This window comes from Pelobates fuscus, chromosome 3 (genome assembly GCF_036172605.1).
Source record: "Pelobates fuscus isolate aPelFus1 chromosome 3, aPelFus1.pri, whole genome shotgun sequence".
NCBI classification, from domain to species: domain Eukaryota; kingdom Metazoa; phylum Chordata; class Amphibia; order Anura; family Pelobatidae; genus Pelobates; species Pelobates fuscus.
The window spans coordinates 282,341,412-282,366,808 of record NC_086319.1 but is presented as its reverse complement, the minus strand read 5'-3'; the positions used below and the strand labels follow the sequence as shown (position 1 = coordinate 282,366,808).

Here is a 25,397-nt window from a genome sequence, read left to right as displayed (position 1 = left end):
AATATATTTCCATGATAAATTTAAAGGGTTACTCAAACTGTTTGTTTTGGGGCGGTCCCATCAAAGGCTTCTCAGAGAAAGAAAGAAAAAAAAAAATAACAAAAGAGAATTTGTGGCATGTGCAAATGTTTGGGCACATTTTCATTTGATGTGCTTTAGTGAGTTCTTTTTAAGATCTTAAAGGACCACTCTAGGCACCCAGACCACTTCAGCTTAATGAGGTGGTCTGGGTGCCAGGTCCTTCTAGGGTTAACCCATTTTTTCAGAAACATAGCAGTTTCAGAGAAACTGCTATGTTTATGAATGGGTTAAGCCTTCCCCCTATGTCCTCTAGTGGCTGTCTCATTGACAGCCGCTAGAGGCGCTTGCGTGCTTCTCACTGTGATTTTCACAGTGAGAGCACGCCAGCGTCCATAGGAAAGCATTGTGAATGCTTTCCTATGTGACCGGCTGAATGCGCGCGCAGCTCTTGCCGCGCGTGCGCATTCAGCCGACGGGGAGGAGAAGAGGAGGATCGGAGGAGGAGAGCAGGAGGAGATCTCTCCGCCCAGCGCTGGAAAAAGGTAAGTTTTTACCCCTTTCCCCTTTCCAGAGCCGGGCGGGAGGGGGTCCCTGAGGGTGGGGGCACCCTCAGGGCACTCTAGTGCCAGGAAAACGAGTATGCTTTCCTGGCACTAGAGTGGTCCTTTAAAGGTCTAAATTGCCTTATTAGGCCTTGGTATTGGTCTAATGTTGACAGTTCAGGATCATCAAAAGAAAACCTTATTTGAGATAGTATAGCAATATTCATTGTCTGGAGTATGCAATACAGAACCCAGATAAGCCAGAGGCATTTTGGACCAAAGTGCTGTCGTCAGATCGAGAAAGAAAGGGACTCTTTAGCTACAATAACCAAAGTAATTTGAAGAATAGAGCACCAATCGAGCTATTAAGATCTATTACGTTTTGAGGGTGATGGCACCATAAATATTATAAAGGTAGAGAAGAATGGATTCTACTAAATATTAACAAATCCTGGAATCTGTTGCACAGTGGGTAAAGAAACTAAAGATGAAAAGGGTTTGGGCATTCCAAAAAGGCAACTATCCAAAATGCCCTAAAACAACCATGAACTAATTCAAGGAATTCTAGATTAAGGGTTTGGAATTCCCTTTACAATATTCATAAAGCAAGAGTAGAAAGACTTTTGGTGGCTATAAGAAGTGTTTGGAGGCTGTGACCAGTAAACACTATCTGCCAAGGTGCCAAAAATGTAGCGAACTAATTTTACTGCTTCTTTTTATTAATTTATTTTTGTCCGCTACATTTAGCAAATAAATAGTAGCTGACGTGGATGAACATGTCCAGATATGAAGTTCGAGGTTTTAACAAACTATATTATTTTATAACTATTGCTTACAAGTTTCTCGTTGTCTGGCTGCCTAACAGGAACCTGATGTGAATTAAACAAGAGCAAACATTGTGATCTCATTTAAAATGCTAGTTCTTTTGGTCTTTTCGAAGTACTATATACCTAAATGGCTACAACATACCAAAAACTAATTTTTCATACTAGTCCCCTTTAAAACATCACTTACAATGGAATGTAAAAACTGGGAAAAAATAGGATATATCTGTTTTTACAGCAAATTTCATTCAATGCTTAAGGTTAAGAAAAAGTCAGATTAAGCCATGCAAATGTTGATATTGGCATTCGCTCTACCCAAACAAACTGACTTCGATAAAAGCTTGATTTTAGAAGAAAAGAATCCCACTTGCCCTTTTTCTCCCCCATCTTCCCCAATTTGTAATTAGTTTTATAATGGCATTTACTAGGGATCGACCGATTATTGGTCTGGCCAATATTATGAATTTTCAGCAATATCGGTATCGGCCTATAAAGATACCGATATATTGCCGATAATGCAGACAGGGCAATGGGGGCGGAACCAAGCATGTGGAGGGACGGAGCTTTGCTGGCGACAAACTGAGCTTGGCGGGGTTTACTGTGCGGCGGGGCTAAATGTGGCCCGAACAGGTAAGCGTGGGGTAAGCTAGAAGGAGTCTATGCTCCCCATCTATCTACCCAAGTGCCCCTACTACCCCATCTACCCCAGTGTCCTTACAACCCCATGTGCCCCTACAATCCCATCTACCCCAGTTCCCCTGCTCTCTCTACCATAGTTCTCCTGCTCACCTGTCTACCATAGTGCCCCTGTTTGCCTATCTACCCTAGTACCCCAGTGCCACTAATACCCCGTGCCCCTGCTCCTTGTCTACCATAGTGCCCCTACTCCTTATCTTATCATAGTGCCCCTGCTCCTTATCTACCTCAGTGCCCCTGCTCCTTATCTACCCCAGTGCCCCTACTACCACAGTGCTCCTGTTCGCCTATCTACCTCATTGCCCCTACTCCCTATCTACCCCAATGCCCCTACTCCCTGCCTACCATAGTGCCCCTGCAAACCTATCTACCCCACATATTTATACACACACACACACACACACTGCATCCACTACACAAACACACACACTGTATTCACTAATCAAATACTCTCACGGTATCCATTACACACACACACACACATTCTTGAAAACATAAAAAATTCTGACTGGCATGTATATTTTGTAAATCAAAGAATTCCACAATCAAAACCCAGAGAATCCGATTTTGAAGTCTGTCAGTTTTAAATAGTATACTTTATTTTTTATTCAATGTATTAACCATATTAGCCTATTTATAGATTATCCCCCGCGCGCGCGTGGATTGGCTGGCAGCTTGCTAGTGCTCCCTTGCGGCCATTCTGGAGGGATCACTCGGTAAGCTGACAGCCTTTGCTTGTGCCTTGCCCTGTTAGAGCTCACTGTCCCATCTCTGTAATTTAAAGGTGGATCTCATTACTTCCCTACATATAGTTTAAAGGAGCAATATTGCTAAACATACTCATAGCAAGCTTGTACACACACATATTCTGAGTACACTCAGATTAACCCTAATCCATCTGATTGTAGGCTTACTGTCCCAAGCGTGCTTTGGGTACTTTAGCTATAATGCAGCACCTCAGAGACCAAGAGGTTTTTACCCCTACTACTCCCAGTAAGGACACCAAACACCGCGTGTCCCCGGCCACACGCCCACTCTCCCCACAGGGAGAGGATGTGGCATCTATGGAGCAGTTGAACTCGGAGGAGTTCCATTCGCTCTTGGATGCAACCATGACCAAATCGGTCACCCAAGCCATCTACACGGCAATGGGGGTGATGTCAGAGAACCTGACCCAATCTATCAGTAACGCCATCTTGGCGTCTAGCCACAACCCTAGCGGCCTCCGCCCGAAGGCCCAAGATGATAAGCCTGCATCCCTCAGCGGCCGCAAGGCTACAGAAAAGACCCACCATGTGGGCAAGCAAACCTTCAAAACAAGCATTACGGACAGGTTGCGCCCTGTCACTAATGAGGACATGGGGCCCCCACGTAAACGAGCCACCCGCCGGGCAAAAACGGTGAGGGCATGGAAATGGGCAAAAGCCCAAACAGAGATGTTCGACTCTGATTCGGACCCGGAGGAGGTAATGAGCGAGTCCGAGGAAATAGTCTCTTTTGAATTGGAGAACTCTTCTCCGGAGTGCAGCTTGGCAGTCAAACCAGCCGGTACGGGTAAGGTGGCCACGGATGATTCCATCATCCTAGACCTGCAGGGTGAACCCCTATTTAACCCAGACAACCTACAACACCTTAGGTCTACAGAATGGTTCCCAGCTGACCATGTGGCCCAATATATAGCGGCCAGGATAAGGAAACCCCTGGATAAAACAACCAGGAATAAACTTAGGGCGGAATGCCCACGACCAATGGTCCCCGATATGGCCTGTGCCACATTGGAAGTGGACCCCAAAATTGCCCAGTTTCTGGGAAAAGCTGGTTGGAAAGCCAAAAAAGGGCTGGATTACTCCCTGCGCCACTGCCAGGACAAGGTGCTTGATCCCTTGGGCCCCAGCGCAACAATCTTCGACATGGTCGAAGCTGCACTCTCACGTGGCACTCCATTTAGACCTCTTGGCGATCCGAGAGTAGGCACAGCACTCTATTTGCCTCATCGGCAACTCTAACGCTGCGCTAAGTACTGAGAGGCGGAAAGCGATTCTAATGAAGATAGACCCTAAGCTGGTCAATATGGCCATATCCGAGCCTGGACCTCAGGCAAAAGGACTCCTTTTTGGAGACAATTTTGTAAAAGAGCTGGGCACTTACGTGAGCACATTTACAGCCCTGGACAAGGCGCAAACAAACCTGAAACGGGTGTTCTCCCCAAAGGTTTTTTTGGGGGCTGGCAGACACCGGGCCTTCTGTCCAGCCGTTCCTCACGGGGCTCCCACCGGGGCTACCGAGGCCCCGATACATCCAGGTTCCCACAGACGGAGACCAGAACTCCCGCACCTTTCATTCCAGTCAGGGGCAGATCATGGCAGCCCAGAGGACACAGGGGCGCCACATATGGCCGACGGCCTTATGGTAAGTACTTCCCCCTTCTTGTACATCATATGTGGGAGGCAGACTATCCCAATTTATCGGGGCATGGCACGGACTCACGTCCGATGCCTGGATTCTCAACACAGTTTTAGGGTACCACATAGAGTTCGTACAAAACCCAGTCCAATCCGCAATGCCTCGGCGGATGGTGTTTACCCCACAGGACAGGGAACTCGTGTCAAGGGAAATCGGAGCACTGTCGGAGAAGGGAGCGATCTACCAGGTCGCGCCTCACTCCCCAGGTTTCCTGAGCAACCTGCTCCTGGTTCCCAAGAAGGGTTGTGGGGTAAGGCCGGTGATCAACCTACGCCTGCTCAATGCATTTGTACGATATCACTACTTCAAAATGGAAGGGATTCATTGCCTGCGAGACCTTCTCAGGCTGGGGGATTGGATGGTCAAACTAGACCTCCAAGATGCCTATCTCACCATCCCCATCGCGAAGGAGTGTCAACACCTCCTCCAATTCCAATGGAACACGCAGATGTGGAGGTTCCAGTGCCTGCCATTTGGCCTATCATCAGCACCGTGGTGCTTTACAAAACTGTTGAAGCCAGTGGTGGCGCTGCTGCCCAGCAGAGGGGTGCGCATGATCATATATTTGGACGATATGCTGATCATGGCACAGGATGCCCTCGTACTTCAACAACACCTATCTTGGGCGATATCACTCCTACACAACCTGGGATTCCTAATCAACTGGGAGAAGTCAGTGCTAGTCCCCTCCCAATCCATAGAATTCCTAGGATTCGAGATAGGGGCAGTCCAAGGGACCCTAAGCCTACCGTCCACAAAGATCAAAACCATCAAAAAGGAGATCCGCAGGACGTTGGCTTGACCAACACTCACCGTGAGACAACTAGCCAGAATAATTGGACTCCTCTCCGCTTCCATACAAGCGATCTTTCCGGGACCTCTGCATTACAGGGCCCTACAGAGACTAAAAGCCGCGCAGCTACACTCAGGTCGCTCCTACTCAGACTCTGTGCCACTCGATCACATGGCCAAGGAGGAGCTCAGGTGGTGGCTGCAACACATGGAAGCGTGGAATGGCAGAGCAATCTTCGGCACCGCCCCGGATTGCATAATAGAATCCGATGCCAGCACACGGGGTTGGGGAGCGCGTTGTGGTCATACCTCCACAGGCGGAAGATGGTCCCAATCAGAAAGGGCACTGCACATCAACAGCCTGGAACTTATGGCGGGATCATTCGCGCTGAAGAGCCTCTTGGGTCCCACGACGCATTGCTCCATCATCCTGAGGATGGACAACATATCGGCAGTGCAATACATCGGGTCCAAAATTTTAGCAGATCTTGCCACAGAATAATGGCAATTTTGCTTGGAACGCAACATAGCAGTGCAAGCCGAATATATCCGGGGACTCTCAAATACCGTAGCGGATTGGAACTCCAGACACCTGCGGGATGCCAGCGACTGGCACCTGAATCGCGGAACGTTCCTACGGCTCCAAACACTATGGGGCCCGATGTACATAGACCTGTTTGCGTCGCGGTTGAATTCACAACTTCCAGAGTTCTTCAGCTCGAGACCAGATCCAGAAGCTTTAGCGAAGGACGCATTCCTCCAACCATGGCTGAACAGACGACTGTACGCATTCCCTCCGATCGCTCTGCTGGCACGGACATTGGTACACCTCAACCGCTCACGGACATCCCTGGTCCTCATAACGCCATTCTGCACAGCACAGCCTTGGTTCCCTTCACTTATGGAGATGTCCATAGACCTTCCCAGACTGCTCCCCGAGAACCCGCATCTCCTTTCGGACCCCGACGGGAACCCGCATCCTCTGATGATACAGGGACAACTCGAGTTGTTAGCATGGCTCCTTTCCGGGGACCCTGGGTCGTGCCAGATGTTCCACAGACAACTCTCGAGCTACTGGCGGGTGCCTGAGCTCCAGGGACACGGAGATCCTACAGTAAGGCTTGGAATACCTGGAGTGGTTGGTGCATGGAACAACAAGTGGATCCTGTATGTGCCCCTGTGAACTGTCTGTTACGTTTCCTTACACTCCTATATGACCAAGGCCTAGCGTACTGGACTATCAATGTATACTGGTCAGCGATCTCTGCTGAACACGAGGGTATAGAAGGATCCCCAGCAGGCAAACACCTACTGGTGTGCAGACTCCTACTCGTGGTTCGATTTGCAAGACCACCACAACCCCGATATACTTCAGTGTGGGACGTGAATCTAGTCTTAAACTTATTGGACCAATGGCCACAGAACTCTGCTCACACTTTGAAACAAATATCAGCGAAACTAGCCATGCTCTTCTGCCTGATATCTTGCAAACGAGTCTCGGACGTCCGGGCACTAGACGTCGATGCATGCTCGTTCACTCCAACGGGAGTGACATTAAAAATTTCAAGACGTACCAAATCAGCGATCTCATCGGTATCGTACCCGGCATTCCCTCACAACGCAAACCTATGTCCAATAGCCTGTCTCAAGGAATATGAGAAACGGACACAAGCATTTCGAAACCCTAGACATCATGAATTGTTTCTGGCCATCAACACGCCACACCAACCAGTATCTTCGGTAACAATAGCCCGATGGGTGAAGTGGATAATGACCTCCGCAAATATAGATACATCCATATATGGGGCACACTCCACTAGGGGAGCTATGGGGTCTAAAGCATTTACTTTGGGATGCAGATTGGAAGACCTGTTGCGGACGGCAGACTGGTCCCGTGAATCCACCTTTAAGGAATACTATTTTCACCCTACAGACAACGTATCATCGACTGTCATTGCACAGCTTTGAACTAGCATAATATGAGCCTCCGTGTCCTTTAATAAAATTACCAGATTTTACTAATTACATGACGTAAAGTCATGATTTTATAAAGGACACGGAGGCGAATATTGGTCCACCCGGTAAGTATCTCAGCTCTATATTAACTAAAAAGAAGAGTTGAAATCCCACCCGATATGTCTTAGAATAGAGGGTAATCGTGGGGTTCTGTCTAGATTAAATTCAATTATGTATGATAGAGATATATTACAAACAATAACAAATACAGCATGCAATTTAGTCTGTAGAAAAATGATGCATATAGTAGGATTTAGTCACCAGCAATGTGACAAACAGTTTCTAGATCACATTTTACCACTTCTTTTCTCTATCCCATTCCAGCTTGATGCGCAGCAGTCGACACCTTGGATGACCAGTTGTCACCACAGTTCACGCGGATAAGTTGTACAGTTCCGTGATATGGGAAAGTTCGACACAACGGATAAATTGTTCCAGTTCTTCTCAAGTTATAGTGATTCAGCTTCGGCATGACCAAAGAAAGAGGGAGAGGAAAGGTCACATGGGTGGATATAGATAGGTGTACTGTTCCTATTGGTTAAGGGTATAATGTTGTGTTAACCTTTTTTTTTTTTTCTATGAATGTTTATACCTTCTCTTTGCTGCTGAGGTATAATAAAGAAAGAGATGAGCATAATATTCGCTTCCGTGTCCTTTATAAAATCATGACTTTACGTCATGTAATTATATAAAAAGAACCCATGAACAAGGCGAAGCAGCAACTGAGGAAGCCTCTATGAGGTGAAACGCGTTTTGCACTTTACAAGGACTTTATACAAAGGACTTTGCCTTCAAAATTGTAAGGTTTTTATTTTATTCTTTATATATTTTAATCATATTGTGCACTTTACCAATAAAGCACTTTACATCTCAACTGATCTTTGAATACATCTATTCTGCTTGAGATCATCATTCAGCACAAAGAAGGGAGTGGGTACCTCTATATCCCACAAAGCTGGAAATCTGAGCCGATTTTTATGGCTCTGCGTTTGTGAGTGCCTTTTCATCCATTTATTGCACTTTACTATTTATATTGGCTATATTGCACTATTATCTTTCTGTTTATATTTTATTCCTAGAACATATTGGTCCAGGAACCATTCCAACTTACAAACAAACAAGAAAAATACTCACTCCACCTTAAATTGTATGTATATTTTGTGCATTTACCCTAATAAAAAAAAAGGTTTGCCTAAAAAAATCATAATTAACAGGTTCAGTTAATAGTAGATTTGTGTAGAAATATAATTTTTTTTTAACGGTAAATGTACAGAATATCGGTAAGTTAACGGCTATCGGCCTGAAAGTTCACCGATCATCGGTATCGGCTCTAAAATATCAATATCGGTCGATCCCTAATGCACAGTTCATATTAAGGAGCCCAACGTGCCAAGAGTGTATCCTCCATACTATTACATCACCAGCCTGTTCTGTTAAAACAATGCAGGATGGATCCTTTGATTCACGTATTTCTGCCCACAGAACCATTGCTCATCGTGTTTTGTTTAACACGCCACTTTCTGAAACTGCTACAAACTGGTAGAGGAAAACACAGGTCAGCTGTTTGCTTCTGGTGTGACTGATGGTATAAGACATGGTGAATCAAGCAAAGTCATTAAAATAACATAACTTCCCCATTTTCTTTTTTTTGCCACAACTGTCAAACATGTGAATTGTCACCTGATTCAGATATTAGAGTAACAAGCAGATTTACTGAATAAAGATGCGACTGAGTGTTCCTTTCAGTCATATTAACACTTGAGTCATTGTATAGACTGTAAGCTCGTTTGAGCAGGCTTCTCTTTAACCTATCGTTCCTTTAAGGTTTCTTGTAATTGTCCTTTTTATAGTTAAATCCCCTCTTATAGTGTTGTAAAGCGCTACGGAATCTGTTGGTGCTATATTAATGGCAAAAATAATAATAATAATTGTGGATCAATGCTTCTGATACGGTCTGATATTCTGATGATGATAATTAGCTTGTTTAGGCAAGACCCTCTTCGCCTACTGTTTCTTGTGTCAAACTTCTTTTGTTATATATGATTGTCTTGATTTACCTATTGTACAGTGCTGCAAAATATGCTGGTGCTATGCAAATAATAGTAATTTGCAGATGAAATCTCTCAACATTACAAAACCAACCAGCAGGCCATCGTAAATGTGCATCCCCTTTATACTACATTTTACTTCAACCTCATTAATAACAATGTACATGTCATTGTTACTGTGGGAGATATCACCACTCTTACTGTTTTACAGCTGCAATAAGGACTATAACACTCAACTGGCTCTCTGTGTCCCCCTCCCCTTCATGTGGTTTCAGCAAGTGCCTCGCTACCCCATCCCAGTCCGTATACCGAGCCAGAACACCTCAGACTCTTTAGTGGGACTTGTCTAAGTATCTCCTGGAACTCCGGCTCTGCCACGAATATCACTGGTCATCTTGCAACCCTAGTTTTCACCCCCTTCCCAACATTCAATGAGAGCGCTATTTGGAGGGGAGCTGCTGTCCATCAAGGGTAACAATCACTACCTATGAGCCAGGGGGAGCCCTCCTGCCATGATCCGGCAGAGACCCCATTAAAACACTGATAACTAACTGTTTACGCCTGGAACAGTTTTCGGCTAAAATTGTTCTAGTGGCCGGGCTAAACTTTAATGGGGTTACGTTCCCATACACCTCCACAGATCAGGGCGCTATTCTGTCAGATTGGATGCTCTATCAAGGGCTATCTGGGGAGATAGGACATGTAAGGATTAAAGACTGTTTTCTATATATTCTATATATATAAATATTTTTTTGTGTTAGGCTCTCTGTTTCTGAGAGATAATTGGTATAGCTAAAGTTGACTAAATTATCTCCCAGACACAAAGGTGCCTGGGCGGGATTTGTATGTTATGAATGGAGACCCCATGCTGGGGGTCTGGGCAATAAAGGCTGCATTCTCTACAATAAAATCAGTTGTTCTTCCCAGCATCGTGTCGTCTGGGGAATGGAGTTATAATCACTGAAGGGTTCATGTTACAGCTGAGAGGAGAATCTAGGGGAGGTATCCAGTCAGGATACCTGGGGTTCCGCTACAGTTACCATCATTTATTTTAAAAATGACATATGGTTACTTTCAAGCAAGACAATCTCAAAAAGCAGACACCTTCTAAAGTTAGTTCCACAAGTCATTGTCTATGATGACAAAGTACATGAGACACATTGGTGGTAATATAAATTGTTGTTGTACTAGCTACACTATAGATTTGTAAGACAACCATTTCCATACCTTCAAAGCAAAGACATTTTATAGGGATTTATATTAAATGGCTACTCCATCCATTCAGTGCCAAGGCCAAGTTTTCCCTGCCTCTAGATTCTACACGGCTGATGTCCCTCCCCCTTGCTGTAGGGGGACAAAAGTCACAGAGGCGGGCCAAAGGGGGGACCTAAGCAACAAGGATGGGGGAGGACAGTTGTGCCTTCATTGTCTGTCAATGCCAGCATGCTGTCCTCAAACATTCAATATGCGCATGTACTGGAGTCACATTAGCTAGGCTGGCTAATGACGTGCAATTGACATGGCTGGAGGTAAAGCTACACAGCAGAGGAGTTAAACTCTTTAAAATAGGTGAGGTGGTTATGGTGCTTGGAGTAACTATTTAAATAATATAATAAAAGGAATTTGTCTAGTCATGTTTTTATATACACATAAAACAAGGTGAAAAAATACACATATACACAGACACAAAGATACACACCATGACACATGCACATACACACACACACACACACTGTGACACATACACAAACCTTAACACACAAACACACCGATACACACACTGACACATACAAACACACTGATACAGACATACTGACATATACACACACCTTGACAGATACACAAACTCAGATACACACACTCAGATACACACAGTGACACACAAACCTTAACCCACAGATACACACAAGGGCACATACAAACATATACACGCACACACCTTGACATACAGATAAACGCCCTCAGATACAGATACTGGCGCACACACACACAGATGCACACAGTAAATACATGGAGAATACATACATACACCTTGACACACAAATACACACATACTCAGATACACACAGTTACACATACAAACACTTGCACCCACAGATACACACACCTTGGCACATAGTTACACACTGTCATATACACACATACACATTGGCACATGAAAACACACTGGCACATACACACTAACACAATCTGACATACATCAGAACCAGCCTCCTGTTAACTTACCTTGTGGTCCTGTTGATGTTGGCTGAGGCTGGAAGGAGTGAGCTGCTGCATGTTCACTCCAGCCACTCCTCTCCTCTGCCATGCATGCTGCTCCCTCTCTGGGCTGCAGTCTCCAGCCTCCTCCTCCCTCCCTACTGCGCAGCAGCAACTCTGTAAAGCTGGGAGGAAGTGCTGTCACTTCCTCCCAGCCGGACGATAATACAGGAGCCCGGTCATGCTCATAAAGGGCCGCAGCACCCGACCAGGATCCTGTTAAGCTATCAAAACTGTGCGGCCATTTTGTTTAGCGAAATTACGTCTTAACACCAATTGGGAAACGATGGATTAGACACAGACAATTTTCTTAAGTTAGTCGCAGTCTTTTTGGCAAGCAAGGTATTTGACTCCAATACTTCACTGGTTCTTGGAGCGTCATCTATGCCAAGTGGATAAGAGGCTTTGCCACCCAAGATTTAAAACAAGAATTTTTAATTAATTTTGCAGAGAAATTATGGATCTTATTGTAACATGTTCCAAAAACTCATGTTTAACTAAACCAAACATTTAATGGGTTATTGATATTAACAAATCTGTCAGCCCTAATGTCGTTATGTAAAAATTTCAAGGCTCAATGACTTCTGTTATTTTATCAATTTGTGTTCCTCACCAAGTGATTGAAATGTATTTCACAAACCTCTGTAGTGTGAATGTGTTAAGCATTCTTGACTCTGAATGTGTGACCTTAAATTGAATTACGAAAGATTGATTTATGCAGGCAACTGTTTAATGTTTCGTTCCTCCTAGGGCTTTACAGTTGCTTCTCTGTATTTAGTATTAAAGGACCACTATAGGCACCCAGACCACTTCAGCTTAATGAAGTGGTCTGGGTGCCAGGTCCCTCTAGTTTTAACCCTGCAGCTGAAAACCTAGCAACTGCTATGTTTCACTGAGGGTTAATCCAGCCTCTAGTGGCTGTCTCACTGACAGCCGCTAGAGGCGCTTCCGCGATTCTCACTGTGAAAATCACAGTGAGAAGACGATGGACGTCCATAGGAAAGCATTGAGTAATGCTTTCCTATGGGCAGTTTGAATGCGCGTGCAGCTCTTGCTGTGAATGCGCATTCGGAGCGGACGTCAGCATAGGGAGGAGAGTTCCCTAGAGCCGAGGGAGCACGGCGCTGGTAAGTGGCTGAGGGTGGGACCTAATGACCCTATAGTGCCATGAAAACGAGTTTGTTTTCCTGGCACTATAGTGGTCCTTTAAGCATAATGACCATATTACACACATTTATTAGTACTGTATTAAATATTCATGCTTAAAGGGACACTATAGTCACCAGAATAACTACAGCTTAATGTAGTATTTCTGGTTAGTATAATAGCTCCCTTCAGGCATTTTTATGTAAACACTGCCTTTTCATAAAAAAGGCAGTGTTTACATTGCCCCTTAGGGACACCTCCAAGTGGCCACTCCTTAGATGGCCACTGGAGGGGCTTCCTGGCTCAGGGCTGCACAGTAAGAAGCCCTGCCGTTCAGCGTCCCCAAGCTCTGCATGGAGATGCTGAATTTTCCTCATAGAGATGCATTTAATGCATATATAGAGAATATTAATGCATATATAGAGAATATATAATGCATCTCTATGAGGAGGTCCTGATTGGCTAAAACTGCTTTTGGCCCCACCCCGTGCCAATTTTAGCCAATCCAATGCTTGCACTATGGGAAAACATTGGATTTGCTAAAAAAACGGCCATTTTTAATTTCACAAAGGGGGCGGAGCCAGCGCCAGAGGACTGGAAATTAGGTGAGTTTTAAACTTTTATAGGAGGGCTGGGGGGAGGGAATCCTCCTAAATGGTGGGTTTAGCACTATAGGGTCAGGAATACATGTTTGTGTTCCTGACCCTATAGTGATCCTTTAATATAAATACATTCTTAAAGGCTTTGTTGTGTCACATTAAGAAATAGAATTTTCCTCTATAGCCAGTTGGTGATAAGGCAAACGGATCGGTCATGGCTTTGGTCTTAATTATTTAGCTTTCTTAAATGTACAAGTTAATTTTCATTAATCCTATGTCTATCTTACAGGTACTATCGAAGTCTGTCCATTCAGAAATACCTGGCTGGATGCAGACCGTGAATTTCCCAATTCTCTGAACCCAGAGGGCACCTCTGCTTAGCCCACAAAGCAAGCTCACGTTGTAGTCTCCTGGCCAGGCTCAGCCGAGGCACTTAAGAAGTGGACACTGTTCCAGAGATGGGCATTGGTAGGAACCCGTCATCTAAGGTAATGGAATCCACCAACTCAACAGATGGGAAATATGAAGAGGAATCCAAGCACACCACCTTCTTCACAATGCCAGTAAGTACTCTGATCTTTGTTAGAGCAAGAATTTAACAGGGTTATGCACTAAATTAAGAATTAAAAATGATAATGGTAGCCTGATAAAAAAAAAAAAAAAAATTATATGGATTTTTTTTTTTTGGTCCCGCTTCCTTAAGGGAGTGTTGTACTGAATAAATTAATCCTGAGAATTGTCTCACAACTAATACAGCACATGTAAACTACGTGTAGAAAATCAGTCATCAGCATTAAAAATGGGCTAATCCGAAAAACAAGTGATATGATAAAAGGAAATCTCTGAAGTCTTATGCAAATGAACTTGTCAGACCACAAGCCGTAGTTTCTAGTATTTCTTGGTTTTTCTTTTGGTAAATCTCTTTTTATTGAGGAACATGCTTTAATAGAACGAGTTATGAGGCTCTCAGGCCCCTAGAAGACAGTATTTGTAGTGCGTGGGAAAACAATGGTGGATACGCAGATCCAGACGCAATGCATGGTGTGCATAAATCTAACAGGAAAGTGATTAACATTTCAGTTGAAGATATCATGAACATATAAAGTATAGAATTGACGGTATGCGGGCCCAGTAAAGAGTGGGTTTCGTAGGGCCTGTCAGGGCATTATAAGCAGGCGTAAACAGCGGTCACCTTTCCAGATGAGAGGTTAGACCTTGGAACGCCTTTTACTATCCAACTCTGTGTTGCGGGGATCAGTGCATTACCTCCGTGTGATCATATGAGCGATTTCAACGTTGGAATTACTTATGACGGAGCTCGACGTTGCTTAGGTCTCAATTTATCATCCCTAAAGTATGCTTTCTCTGTATCGGTCGCTATGTGTGATGTCATCATAGGTGATTAACGGCGGTTGTCTGAGATTGCGTGTGAACGAGTTGGGGGAGGTATGTTTAGCTAGGGTACGCTTAATTGTATGTGTGTCCTTCGGTTTCCCGGGTTCCCGACGTCTAAGACCCGGGCTGCCCCGGGTGTCGTTGTATTAGGTGGGTGTCCCTAGTTGTTCCTCGGGTCTCGTACACGTGTCGTGGTGCTGTTGTGTATGTCGTCCTTGTTCATTTTAGGACAGGTGGTAGTCCTGTGGGTGGTTCGTCTGAGCCCAGTGCCTGCGTCTCCGGAACCCAGAGACTCAGCCAGAGAGAGTAAGGAGGGAGTCAAGAGTGTTAGAGGGGTTGTGTAAGAGAGGTGTGAAGGTAAAGGGGAAAGTTAAATAGGGTCTACGTCCCCTGTTGTCCCCGGCCCGGCGACAGTGGTGTCCCCATTTTGTCGGTAGCGAGCAACGTATAGGAGCCATGGCGTCCACATCTCTACATGTCTGGTCGTTCGGCCCAGCAGGGAGGCATGTGTTTCTTCCGCTCTCTGAATATCTTCTACTCTGCGGATCCATTCCTTTTTAGTGGGTGTGTCGCTTTTTTTCCAGAGAGCTGGTATATTGGCTTTAGCCGCGTTGAGCAGGTGTCGTAGAATTGATTTCTTGTACGATGGTATGGGTTGGGTCGAGATATGTAATAACGCCAGTTCCGTGGTCCATTCTGGTAGATCTCCCAAGATGTGTTTCACCGTGTCTCTGATCATTTGCCAGTACGGGGCGATGTCCTTACAGTCCCACCAGATGTGTAGCACCGTACCGCGTTCTTCTTGGCACCTCCAGCACACCGAGGGGATCGATGGGAAGATGCGGTGCAGTAAGGAAGGTGTTCTGTACCAGAGGGAGAGTAATTTGTAGTTCATTTCTTGATAGGAGGAGCACACGGAGCTCTTGTGGTGCCACACCATAGCCTTGTCCCATTGCTGATTCATGGTTTGCCCAGTTGGTCTTCCCATTGGTGTTTGAACGTGGTGGCTATGGGTATATCACCTATCATCAAGTGTTGATAAAATGCTGAAATGGCGTGTTCAATTGGCGTGCCTTGATCGCAAAGGTTTTCGAACCATGTGAGGTCCCTGTGCAAGCGGTCTTTGTGTGTCAAGGAGTCATAGAAATGTTTGAGTTAGCAGGAGGAGAGGGGTTCGTGGCCTTTCTCCCAAGAATGTAGTAAAGTCTAGCAGGCTGCCAGTTGTCAGGGTTTTATGTATGGGTATATATGGTCCGGTACTCGGGATGGGCCATGCTCTGGAGAGGAGTCCTCCCCCGATGGTCCCGTTGTGAGTGATCGGCGTCATTGGGCTAGGTGTGGGTGAGATGTGGGCCCGAGACCTAAGTGTCTTCCAGCTGTGCAGGGTCTGTAGGACCACTCCTTCGTCATTGTGGTGTATTGTTCATTCCCCAGTCGCACCCCACACCTGCGTCTCCAGTGTTGGGCCAACGAGGTCCCTGTCGAGTTTTACCCACTGTTTGGCAGAAGGAACCAAATGCCAGTCCAGAATGCGCTGCATGACCGTGGCTTGGTGGTATTTCTTAAGGTCCGGCAGCACCAGTCCTCCGTAATTCTTCGGTCGGCACAGGATATCGTGACGGATCCTAGCTCGTTCTCCACGCCATACAAATTTAGTTATTGCCGATTTCAAGGTGGAAAAAAAGGTCGCCGGTATAGCGAGTGGTACGGTCTGCACGAGATAGAGAATCCGTGGGAGAATATTCATTTTGATCACGGCGATTCTTCCGTGCCATGTCACGTGTGGGTAGGACCATCTGAATAAATCTGTAAGGACAGTGTTCAGCAGGGGTGTAAAGTTATGTCGTAGTAGGTCCCTCGGGTTCGTGGTGACCCATACGCCTAGATATTTCAACTTGCCGTTACACCAATGGAACGCGAATTGCGATTCCAGAGATAGGAATTCCTCTGTGGGTAGTGTGATGTTCAGGACCTCGCATTTGGAGATGTTAAGTTTAAATCCGGATAGTCGCCCAAATCTCTCGAATTCCGAGTGAAGGCACGGCAATGTGGTTCTGGGGTTGCGAACAAAGAACAGGAGATCATCTGCATAGGCGACTTTATGGTGTTCACCTTGGCTCTCGAAACCCTGAACGTCTGGATTCTGCCGAATCGCTTGCAACAACGGTTCCAAGGTCAGTGCGAACAGCAACGGCGAGAGGGGACAGCCCTGTCGTGTTCCGTTGCTGATCGCAAAGTCACCGGTCGTGGCCGCATTGACCCTCACGGTTGCACGCGGTCTATTATATAGAGCGGTTATCCACTTGAGAAGTCTTTGTCCGCAGCCTATGTGTCGTAATGTTGTTAGCATATATATCCAGTCGACCTGGTCAAATGCTTTCTCCGCATCGGGTCTTTCCCCGGTTTAAGTAGAACTGTTATGGTGGCTGCGAGAGATTCCGGTCCCAAATTCCCATCTTCTCCCACGGCATTGAGTGCTTTGGCCAGCCACGGCAGTAGTGTTCCCGAGAAGTTTTTATAGTATCCTGCCGTAAAGCCATCTGGGCCGGGTGCCTTGCCATTTTTAGCGACTTTAAGGGCCGCTGCTAGGTCCTCTATACTTATAGGTGTGTCCAGGATTGAGGCAGAGTCCTGGTCTATCTGACGGGTGATTGTGTCAGACAGGTAGGTCTGTATCTCGGTGTGATCACGCGAGGTCCTAACGCCTCCAGCACGTGTGTGGATGTTGTAGAGTTTCTCGTAGAAACCCCTAAACTCCTCTGCGATCTTCTGCGGGAAGGGTGTCACCTCTCCCGATGCCAGGCGTATTTTGCGTATTTGTCTGCGGGGCACGGGCCTCTCAGCAGTATCGACAGGTATTTACCTCCCTTGTTAGCGTGTATGTAGTAAAAGCTTGGGTTGAACAGCACGGTGATGTCGTTTCGTGAGGAGGTCCCTAAGTTTTCTCCGTTGTTCCATTAGTTCCCCGTAGACTTCATTCAGCTGGGAACGTTTATGTTGTTGTTCAAGGGTCGAGATCGAGTGATATAGAGTGGTCATTTCACGCACGTGCATCTTCCTTTTCTGTGAGGTAATACGTATGAGTATACCTCGGATAACGCTTTTGGGGTCTGGGGTGGCTCCGGGCGTTTAGTGCGCCCCATGAAGCTCAGTTCCGAGCGGTATTATAACGCTGGCGGGGTATTGCGAAGCAGAGCTCTCTCTTCAAGCGGCCATGTCGGTCAGAGCCGGAACCACGCCCCCTGTAGTATTTCTTGTTACGTCTTCTTGTTAATCCATGTACTCTTGACATAATTTCTGATAGAAACATAGAATGTGACGGCAGATAAGAACCATTCGGCCCATCTAGTCTGCCCAATTTTCTAAATACTTTCATTAGTCCCTGGCCTTATCTTATAGTTTTTGTCCTTAGAGAATTGCAACTGTATAGTTAGTTCATAAGTGAGAATAACTTTGGACATTAGGTTAAAGGAAAAAAAAAAAAAAAATAACAACATGTAATAGGCCAGGTTTACCCAATCACTGTAACTGAAATACGTTTAAAAAAAAAAAGAGAAGGTCTCGTACATAATTTTATTTTTTATTTATTTATAAATATTAGTGGAATTTGCACAGTTGAAAACTAACAAAGAAAGAACAATCACACAGAAGGAAACCCTGCAGTCAAACTCCCACTACTAGGCGGCAGCAATGGCTACTGTGTGCATCAGCACAAATGCAAAGATAGAACAATGCCAATCAGTGCTATTTCATAGGCTGTATAAGTAGCAACATTTATAATTGTATATTTTTTAATGTAAAGTAAAATCAGTCTTATTCTGAAACGTTGCTAAAAATCCTTGCTTGAGCTATAATAAAAGGACTAAGACTAAGTATTTCAGGATGTCGGTGAAGTAAAAACGTCTTTCATATAATGGTAATTACACTGGAATTATTTTGATGAAAGTAGCTAAGTAACTTCCCAGGGTGTCTGACCAGAGGCTTCTGAACCTATTTGGAACTTGGGTCCTGGATAATTTGAGTGTTTCTTTTATACACCAAAAAGTGGAGCCCAATTTTCTGAAAATTGCAATACACAAACCGGTCTGCAGCGCTCTCCACATGTGTGGGTGACCACATCCTAGTAACTTATGCATCATCATTAATATGCTGCCTCCTTCATTGCCCATTATTAGATAAGGAGATTCAGATGGGAAAGGCTGGTGCTGTTAATAGAGGGTGGAATGATTGCTTACTAGATTTAAAGGAACACTACAGTCACCAAAACCACTTTAGCTTAGTGAAGCAGATTTTGTGTATAGATCATGCCTCTGAAGTTTCACTGCACAATTCACTGCCACTTTGGAGTTAAATCACTTTGGTTTCTGTTTATGCAGCCCTAGCCACACCTCGCCTGACTGTGACTGCACAGCCTGCATGAAAACAAAATGGTTTCATTTCAGATGTAACTTACTTTAAATGGTTTTATCTCCTGCTCTATAAATTGAACTTTAATTACATACAGGAGGCTCCTGCATGGTCTACCAAGCTATCAACAGAGCGGGAGATAATAAATTATAAATGAAACAAAATGTGTACAATAAAGGAAGAGTAACAATTAGACTCTTTACAGGAAGTGTTTAGGAAGGCTGTGTAAGTCACATGCAGGGAGATGTGCCTAGGGCTACATAAACAAAGTGATTTAACTCCTATGACATTGAATTGAGCAGTGAGACTGCAAGGGCATGATCTATACACCAAACCTGCTTTATTGAGCTGAAGTTGTCCTGGTGACTATAGGGTCCCTTTAACATTTATATTCATAAAACCCTTATTACCTTATGTCTGCATTCTTTGAATTTAAACTTAAATTCCATCTTCTGTGAGGCTTTCAGCACTCACATAAGATATTCAGCAGATGAGTATTTCCTTGCTTGAAAATCTCTGAAATGTATTTGTTTACATTCTGTTGCGAGTTAGTATTGCTTCTATCTGTTTCACCAAAAACGAGAGGGGTACTTTTAAATTGTTATGCTTTTCTGCTAACACAGAAAAAAGCTTGGTAAATGTTCCAATGTTGCTCTTTTATATGTATTTAAACCTTGAAAAGGTTCACTATGTGTTAGGTCAAAGCGATAAAACCGTAGCAGTGACAAACTAATCTGTGAAAGGGCCTACAATATTTTACAGGCATAGTAAAACACAGGAATGATTACATCATATGCATTCATTATATCTGGAGTAAATTATTCCAACTTTGCTAAATTATGTATTAATTGCGTGTGTGTGTGTGTGTGTGTGTGTGTATAGATATATATAAATCAAACAGGAAAGTGATTAACATTTCAGTTGAAGATATCATGAACATATAAAGTATAGAATTGACGGGATGCGGGCCCAGCAAAGAGTGGGTTTCGTAGGGCCTGTCAGGGCATTATAAGCAGGCGTAAACAGCGGTCACCTTTCCAGATGAGAGGTTAGACCTTGGAACGCCTTTTACTATCCAACTCTGTGTATATATATCTTTTTAACCTGCGTTGGAGCAGACATCCTTATTCTTTTTGGCTGTGCAGACAGCAATTCAAAGCTGTGTCAAGGCAATGGAATATTCTGTGTGAAGTATCTGCAGCACAGGTCTAACTTTTTCTTTATTTATATTTTGAATTTAGTAGGCATTTTTTGCCTCTACCTCTCCCTATATATAGAGAATATTCTGCCAAACTAGACCTAAAATACATTAATTGTGAGAAAACTGGAAGACGTCACTCAGTTATATGAACACAATTGTGAAGATGTAATTCTGCACCAGAATATTTGAAATTATAATTTATTTATACTGTGCCACATAAAGCTGCTTTACAAGATTGAATTTAATAGTTTGAGAGCCTTTACCAAAAGCTCTTTTAGTTGCTGGGATTGAGAGACATTTACACTTATTCTTTGCAAGTACTGCAGTCTGTAACTGACATGGGGAGGGGGTAAAAAGCACGAGTCGGAGCACAGGGCAACCCTTTCCTGGCTGTCGCTTCTGTAGTGTGTGACTAGACAGTACTACGATCGAGTAACTGCCTTTTGCTCTCCTGTGCAGCAAACACACTCTTAACAGCTGTCTCTGGGCATTGCTTATAGCTCCACAGACTCCTGTGACACTAAGCTCCCGCCCCTGCCTACATGACATTTTAGGAGGTGACGTTGGTCATCACATCCTGTTGGCTTAATCCTTATTATTATTATTATTGCCATTTATATAGCGCCAACAGATTCCGTAGCGCTTTACAATATTATGAGAGGGGATTTAACTATAAATAGGACAATTACAAATAAACTTACAGGAACAATAGGTTGAAGATGACCCTGCTCAATAATCCTTAATGGCCACCTTATATTTTTTTCTTTTATGTACATATAGCCCAGTCTGAGGTGAGACAAGAGAAATTGTGTGGCACGTTTGGGAAAGATGAGGGTGGGCAGGTGGCAGTCTGATGGGACTAAAAAATTTAGGTGTCAGGCCTAAGATTCGGGCCATAAGTTACCATGTTAAAGGATTTTAAGGTGGTTATGCAGCAGCGGTGGGGATTAAAAGGCTATGTAGGAAACTGGACTGAAGTCATGAAGTTTAGATTGGGAGGTATTGGTTATGTTAGGGTGCAGACTGTGGGTTTAGAACATTACACAGCAGTCTGGAGAATTTTTAGAGAAAGGTTAGACAACTGATGGTCTCATGGGTAGGATTTAGATTTTGTTTATTTTTTTAATTTGGGAGAGGATGTCAACTGACCATTCTATTCTGGGTGCTAATTATGCCTCTGATGTTGCTTGTCATAAAAATGCTACTAGAATTATCTGTTAAACCCATCAGGCAAATAATTGCATTGTGAAAATACATTTCTATCATTTCTGTTTTCTTTTAAATTTACATTAAATATTTGGGAAACTACATCCCACACTACTTCAGTCCAGGCACCTAAACACTTAATGAAAACCTGTGCTATTTAAATGTGGTTATGAGATAATGTGCAGTTAACTTTAATTTTTAAAAAAAAATTATGCGAGGTTGAGTAAAGGGTCAAAAACACTTTATTTACTCACCTTTTCCCAGCACCGATGTCCTTGGGCGCTGGATCCTGGTCTGCCCCCTGTCGGCCTGCGATGAGCTAGCACTACTGCACATACGCAACAAATGCAACACAGGCATTAGACCTCCCCATGGGAAAGCATTAAATCAATGCTTTCCTATGGGGAAAAATCTGACACTGGACGTCCTTATGCAGAGCGTGAGAACGTCCAGCATCGGATACTAGACCAAAGGTCCGTTTGGATGCAGGAAGCCCTCTAGCAACTGTGGGCTGGCTTAGAGAGGCAAGGTAAACATTGCAGTTTCTCTGGTACTGCAAATGTGTCCATTTTAAGCTCTGTATATGTGTGCATTACTGCAATTTTGAGATTTCTGTGGGAAAAGCAAGTCTTCTAGCTTGACTGGCGTGTGCAGATCTGTGTTCAACAATGTATTGACTATTTTGTGTGTGTGTGTGTGTGTGTGTGTATATATATATATATATATATATATATGTATATATATATATTAATTAGGGATCAACCGATTATCGGTTTGGCCGATATTCGGCAATATCGGGATCGGCCTATAGACCGGGCCGCCAGGCCCATTGACAAGCCCGGCGGTCATGGAGGGCCCGCAGCAAGCTCCTACTTGCCTTCCCAGCAGCTCGCTTCAGCTCCCCTGTCTAACTCTCGCGGCCAGCGTGCCGCGCAGGGGCTTGCCATTGAAACCTGTGGGACTCGCGAGATTTAGACAGGGGAGCTGAAGGGAGCTGCTGGGAAGGTAAGTAAGAGCTTGCTGTGGGCCCTACAGGACCGCCTGGCTTGTCATGGGTCTGATGGTCCTGGTCTGCAATATCGGTATCTCTATAGGCCGATGACAATATTGCCTAAAATACAAAAAAAAAAAATATATATATATATATATATATAGATAGATAGATAGATATAGATTTTTTTTTTGTCTGTCTACTAAAAGCTCTTTTTCTGCTTAGAATGTAGTACCTGCTGAGCATCAGGAGATAATTGTGTTTTCTTCTATTTTTAATAGCATTTTTAATTCTCTCCAGTGTGTCCTAGATGTATTTTGGTTATCTAAATGTCTGGTTACTATAGAAACATCTTCATTTCTGCTCTCTTCCAGAAGCCTTAATCGAAGTTTTGGGGGAATCTCAAACCCACAGATTTCTACTCCTGTTACCTCAGAATGAGAGTTTTATAAATACTGCCATCAAATTCTAAAAGCATTGTTTTTAGACAATACAGATAAAGTACCATCATCATTATTATTATTATTATTATTATTATTATTATTTTTCTTTAAAGCAGCATGTTTGTAATAAAGATGAGCAGCGCTCACGAATTTCCAAAAACAAAGGAGAATATTAAAAATTGCCTTATCTTACAAAGGATGAGCTATACCAAACTGCAGCGTTGGTAGTATTAATAACTTTGGGAATTTTTCTCACCATGCCTCAATCAGTAGCCACTATACACTATTAACAAAGCCTAAAGGAAACCAAGTTGTCTGATTTTAATTTATTCCTTTTGCGCAATGATTGCCTGTGCTGGACTTCTTTTCATCACTTTCTCTGAATAGTTACTTCCTATATGTTCACACTCACACACATCATGATCTGCCTGCTATTTTAAATTGATGGACTATGTTTTCAAATCTTATAACATTGTAACTTGACACTGATTTGTGGGACCTAATCTCATTGCAATACTAGCACAGCAGTGGTTTGTGGCTTTTGTCACTCTCCTCTTTCAAATGCTGGGCGTGAGGGTGATGAAAGAATTTGTCTCACTCACCTCTGCATGTCTGTAAAGCAAAAGAGTGTCATCCATATAGGAGCCAAGTTGTAGTCACATTTCAGGTTTCTGAAAAGAATGAAAAATTGGAAAGTGTAACAATAGATCCCTTACAGATTGAAATTGAAATTTGTTGTTACACTGTAACTTTTACTTTCCCATTACATTTGTCATGCCTGGTATTCTAAATAAAAGTACAATTTATTAAGGCAATAATTACAAAGTGAATGTACATTCTACTTTTTGTTCATGTCTGTAAGGAAATAAGAAATAAAAATAAAAATAGGTAACTAGCAATAATGATAAAAACAAAAGAAAATTGCCTAATCTAGACTAGTGGTTGCCAACCATTTCAATTGTATGGTTTTATTAAAGAGATTCTATAGTGCTAGGAAAACAGACGTTTCCCTGGCACTATAGGTTCCTACAGTGGCCCCTTACTTTGCAACCCCCCTCCTGTGGCGCTGAAGAGGTTAAAACCCCTTCAGTCACTTAACTGAATCCAATGCTGAGGGTCAGGCTTCGCCCACGCTGCTATAGCCAGCAATAGCAATAGCCGCACTCTCATTAGGATCTCCCCATAGGAAAGCATAATTCAATTATTCAATGCTTTCCTATGGGGATTCTGGTGACGCAGGAAGTCCTCATGCATAGCGTGAGGATGTCCAGCATCATTTAGACGACCATAAATCGTCTAAGCTAACCTTACAATATCACTTTGATAATGTAGTTATGAAAAATATTGAAAATCTATATTCTACATTATTACCTGTTGATAACTGGTACTAACTCACCAAATCTAATATTTTCATAGTATGGATAAACACCGATAGTGTGTGCAGATACCAGGAGCTGGCCTAGAATATGGCTGAGATAGGTTGAATATCTGGATATGAAAGTGAGTAGGTGTGCATTGGTACTGTGCCTTTAAGAGGGAACTGATGTTTATAAAAGGTAAAAGCAAGATAAATAGATATACTTAAAAAGCATAAATGCAATATATAAGAAATCGGTATCTTATAGACATATAATACATAAAATGAATGAATAAGTGAATGGCTGAAAAAAAAAAAAGGATAAGTTTGTGTCCGAAACAAAACTGTGCAGTGCAGGTGCATCTATTACTGGTATGAAACTGAATGGCTGGCACTTGTACTAAATAGTATACTCTGTGTCTTAAAAAGATACAGATGGAAAAAGTACACAATGGGAATATAATAGCGATACAGTATGTGGAACTGTAAGCTAAAAATTGTTACAATGTAACAGCAGTACTAAAAAGCAATGGTTCTGAAACTGGATGGGAATAAAAAAACAGTTTATTAGACAAAGAATAAAATATATGAAAAAATAGGTATTGTTAAAAAATATGCATCAGGAGGAATTCATACAGATGTTACCAGTCAATATTGAAGTCAGAATTATTCAGAGACCTTCGGATTGTACTCGGATGGTTGTAGATTAAATTTCTTGCCGCTTGTGATAATACCGCCAGTGAGGACAGCGTGTTCATACAGCATGCGTCCCTGCGGGAGCCTCACTCCAGAGGAGCGTGTGCTGTAGGCGGCTCCGATTCTGCAAAGAAAAAACTGACAGGTCCTGTAGGAGTACTGGCTTCAAATGATGTACGGATGCTGAGTCTGTATCCTGATTTTCATAGACCTAATCACTATAAATGGCCGTGAAAATATTTATGGCAAAAGTTGGGTTTAGCTGATAGAATGGAATGGAGGCCTTAGTGTCTGC

The 25,397-nt window shown here is 43.6% G+C and overlaps 1 protein-coding gene across 2 annotated transcripts in view; it reads left to right on the top strand.

The window, feature by feature from the left end:
* The window catches only part of SLC23A2 (solute carrier family 23 member 2), a 156,992-nt gene that overhangs the window by 45,245 nt on the left and 86,350 nt on the right, over positions 1-25,397 (top strand). For both annotated transcript variants that reach the window (XM_063448633.1, XM_063448634.1), the window contains one exon: positions 13,696-13,969. In XM_063448633.1, the coding sequence (XP_063304703.1) occupies positions 13,865-13,969 (105 nt within the window). In that variant the 5' untranslated portion in view covers positions 13,696-13,864. The remainder of the gene's footprint in view (positions 1-13,695; positions 13,970-25,397) is intronic.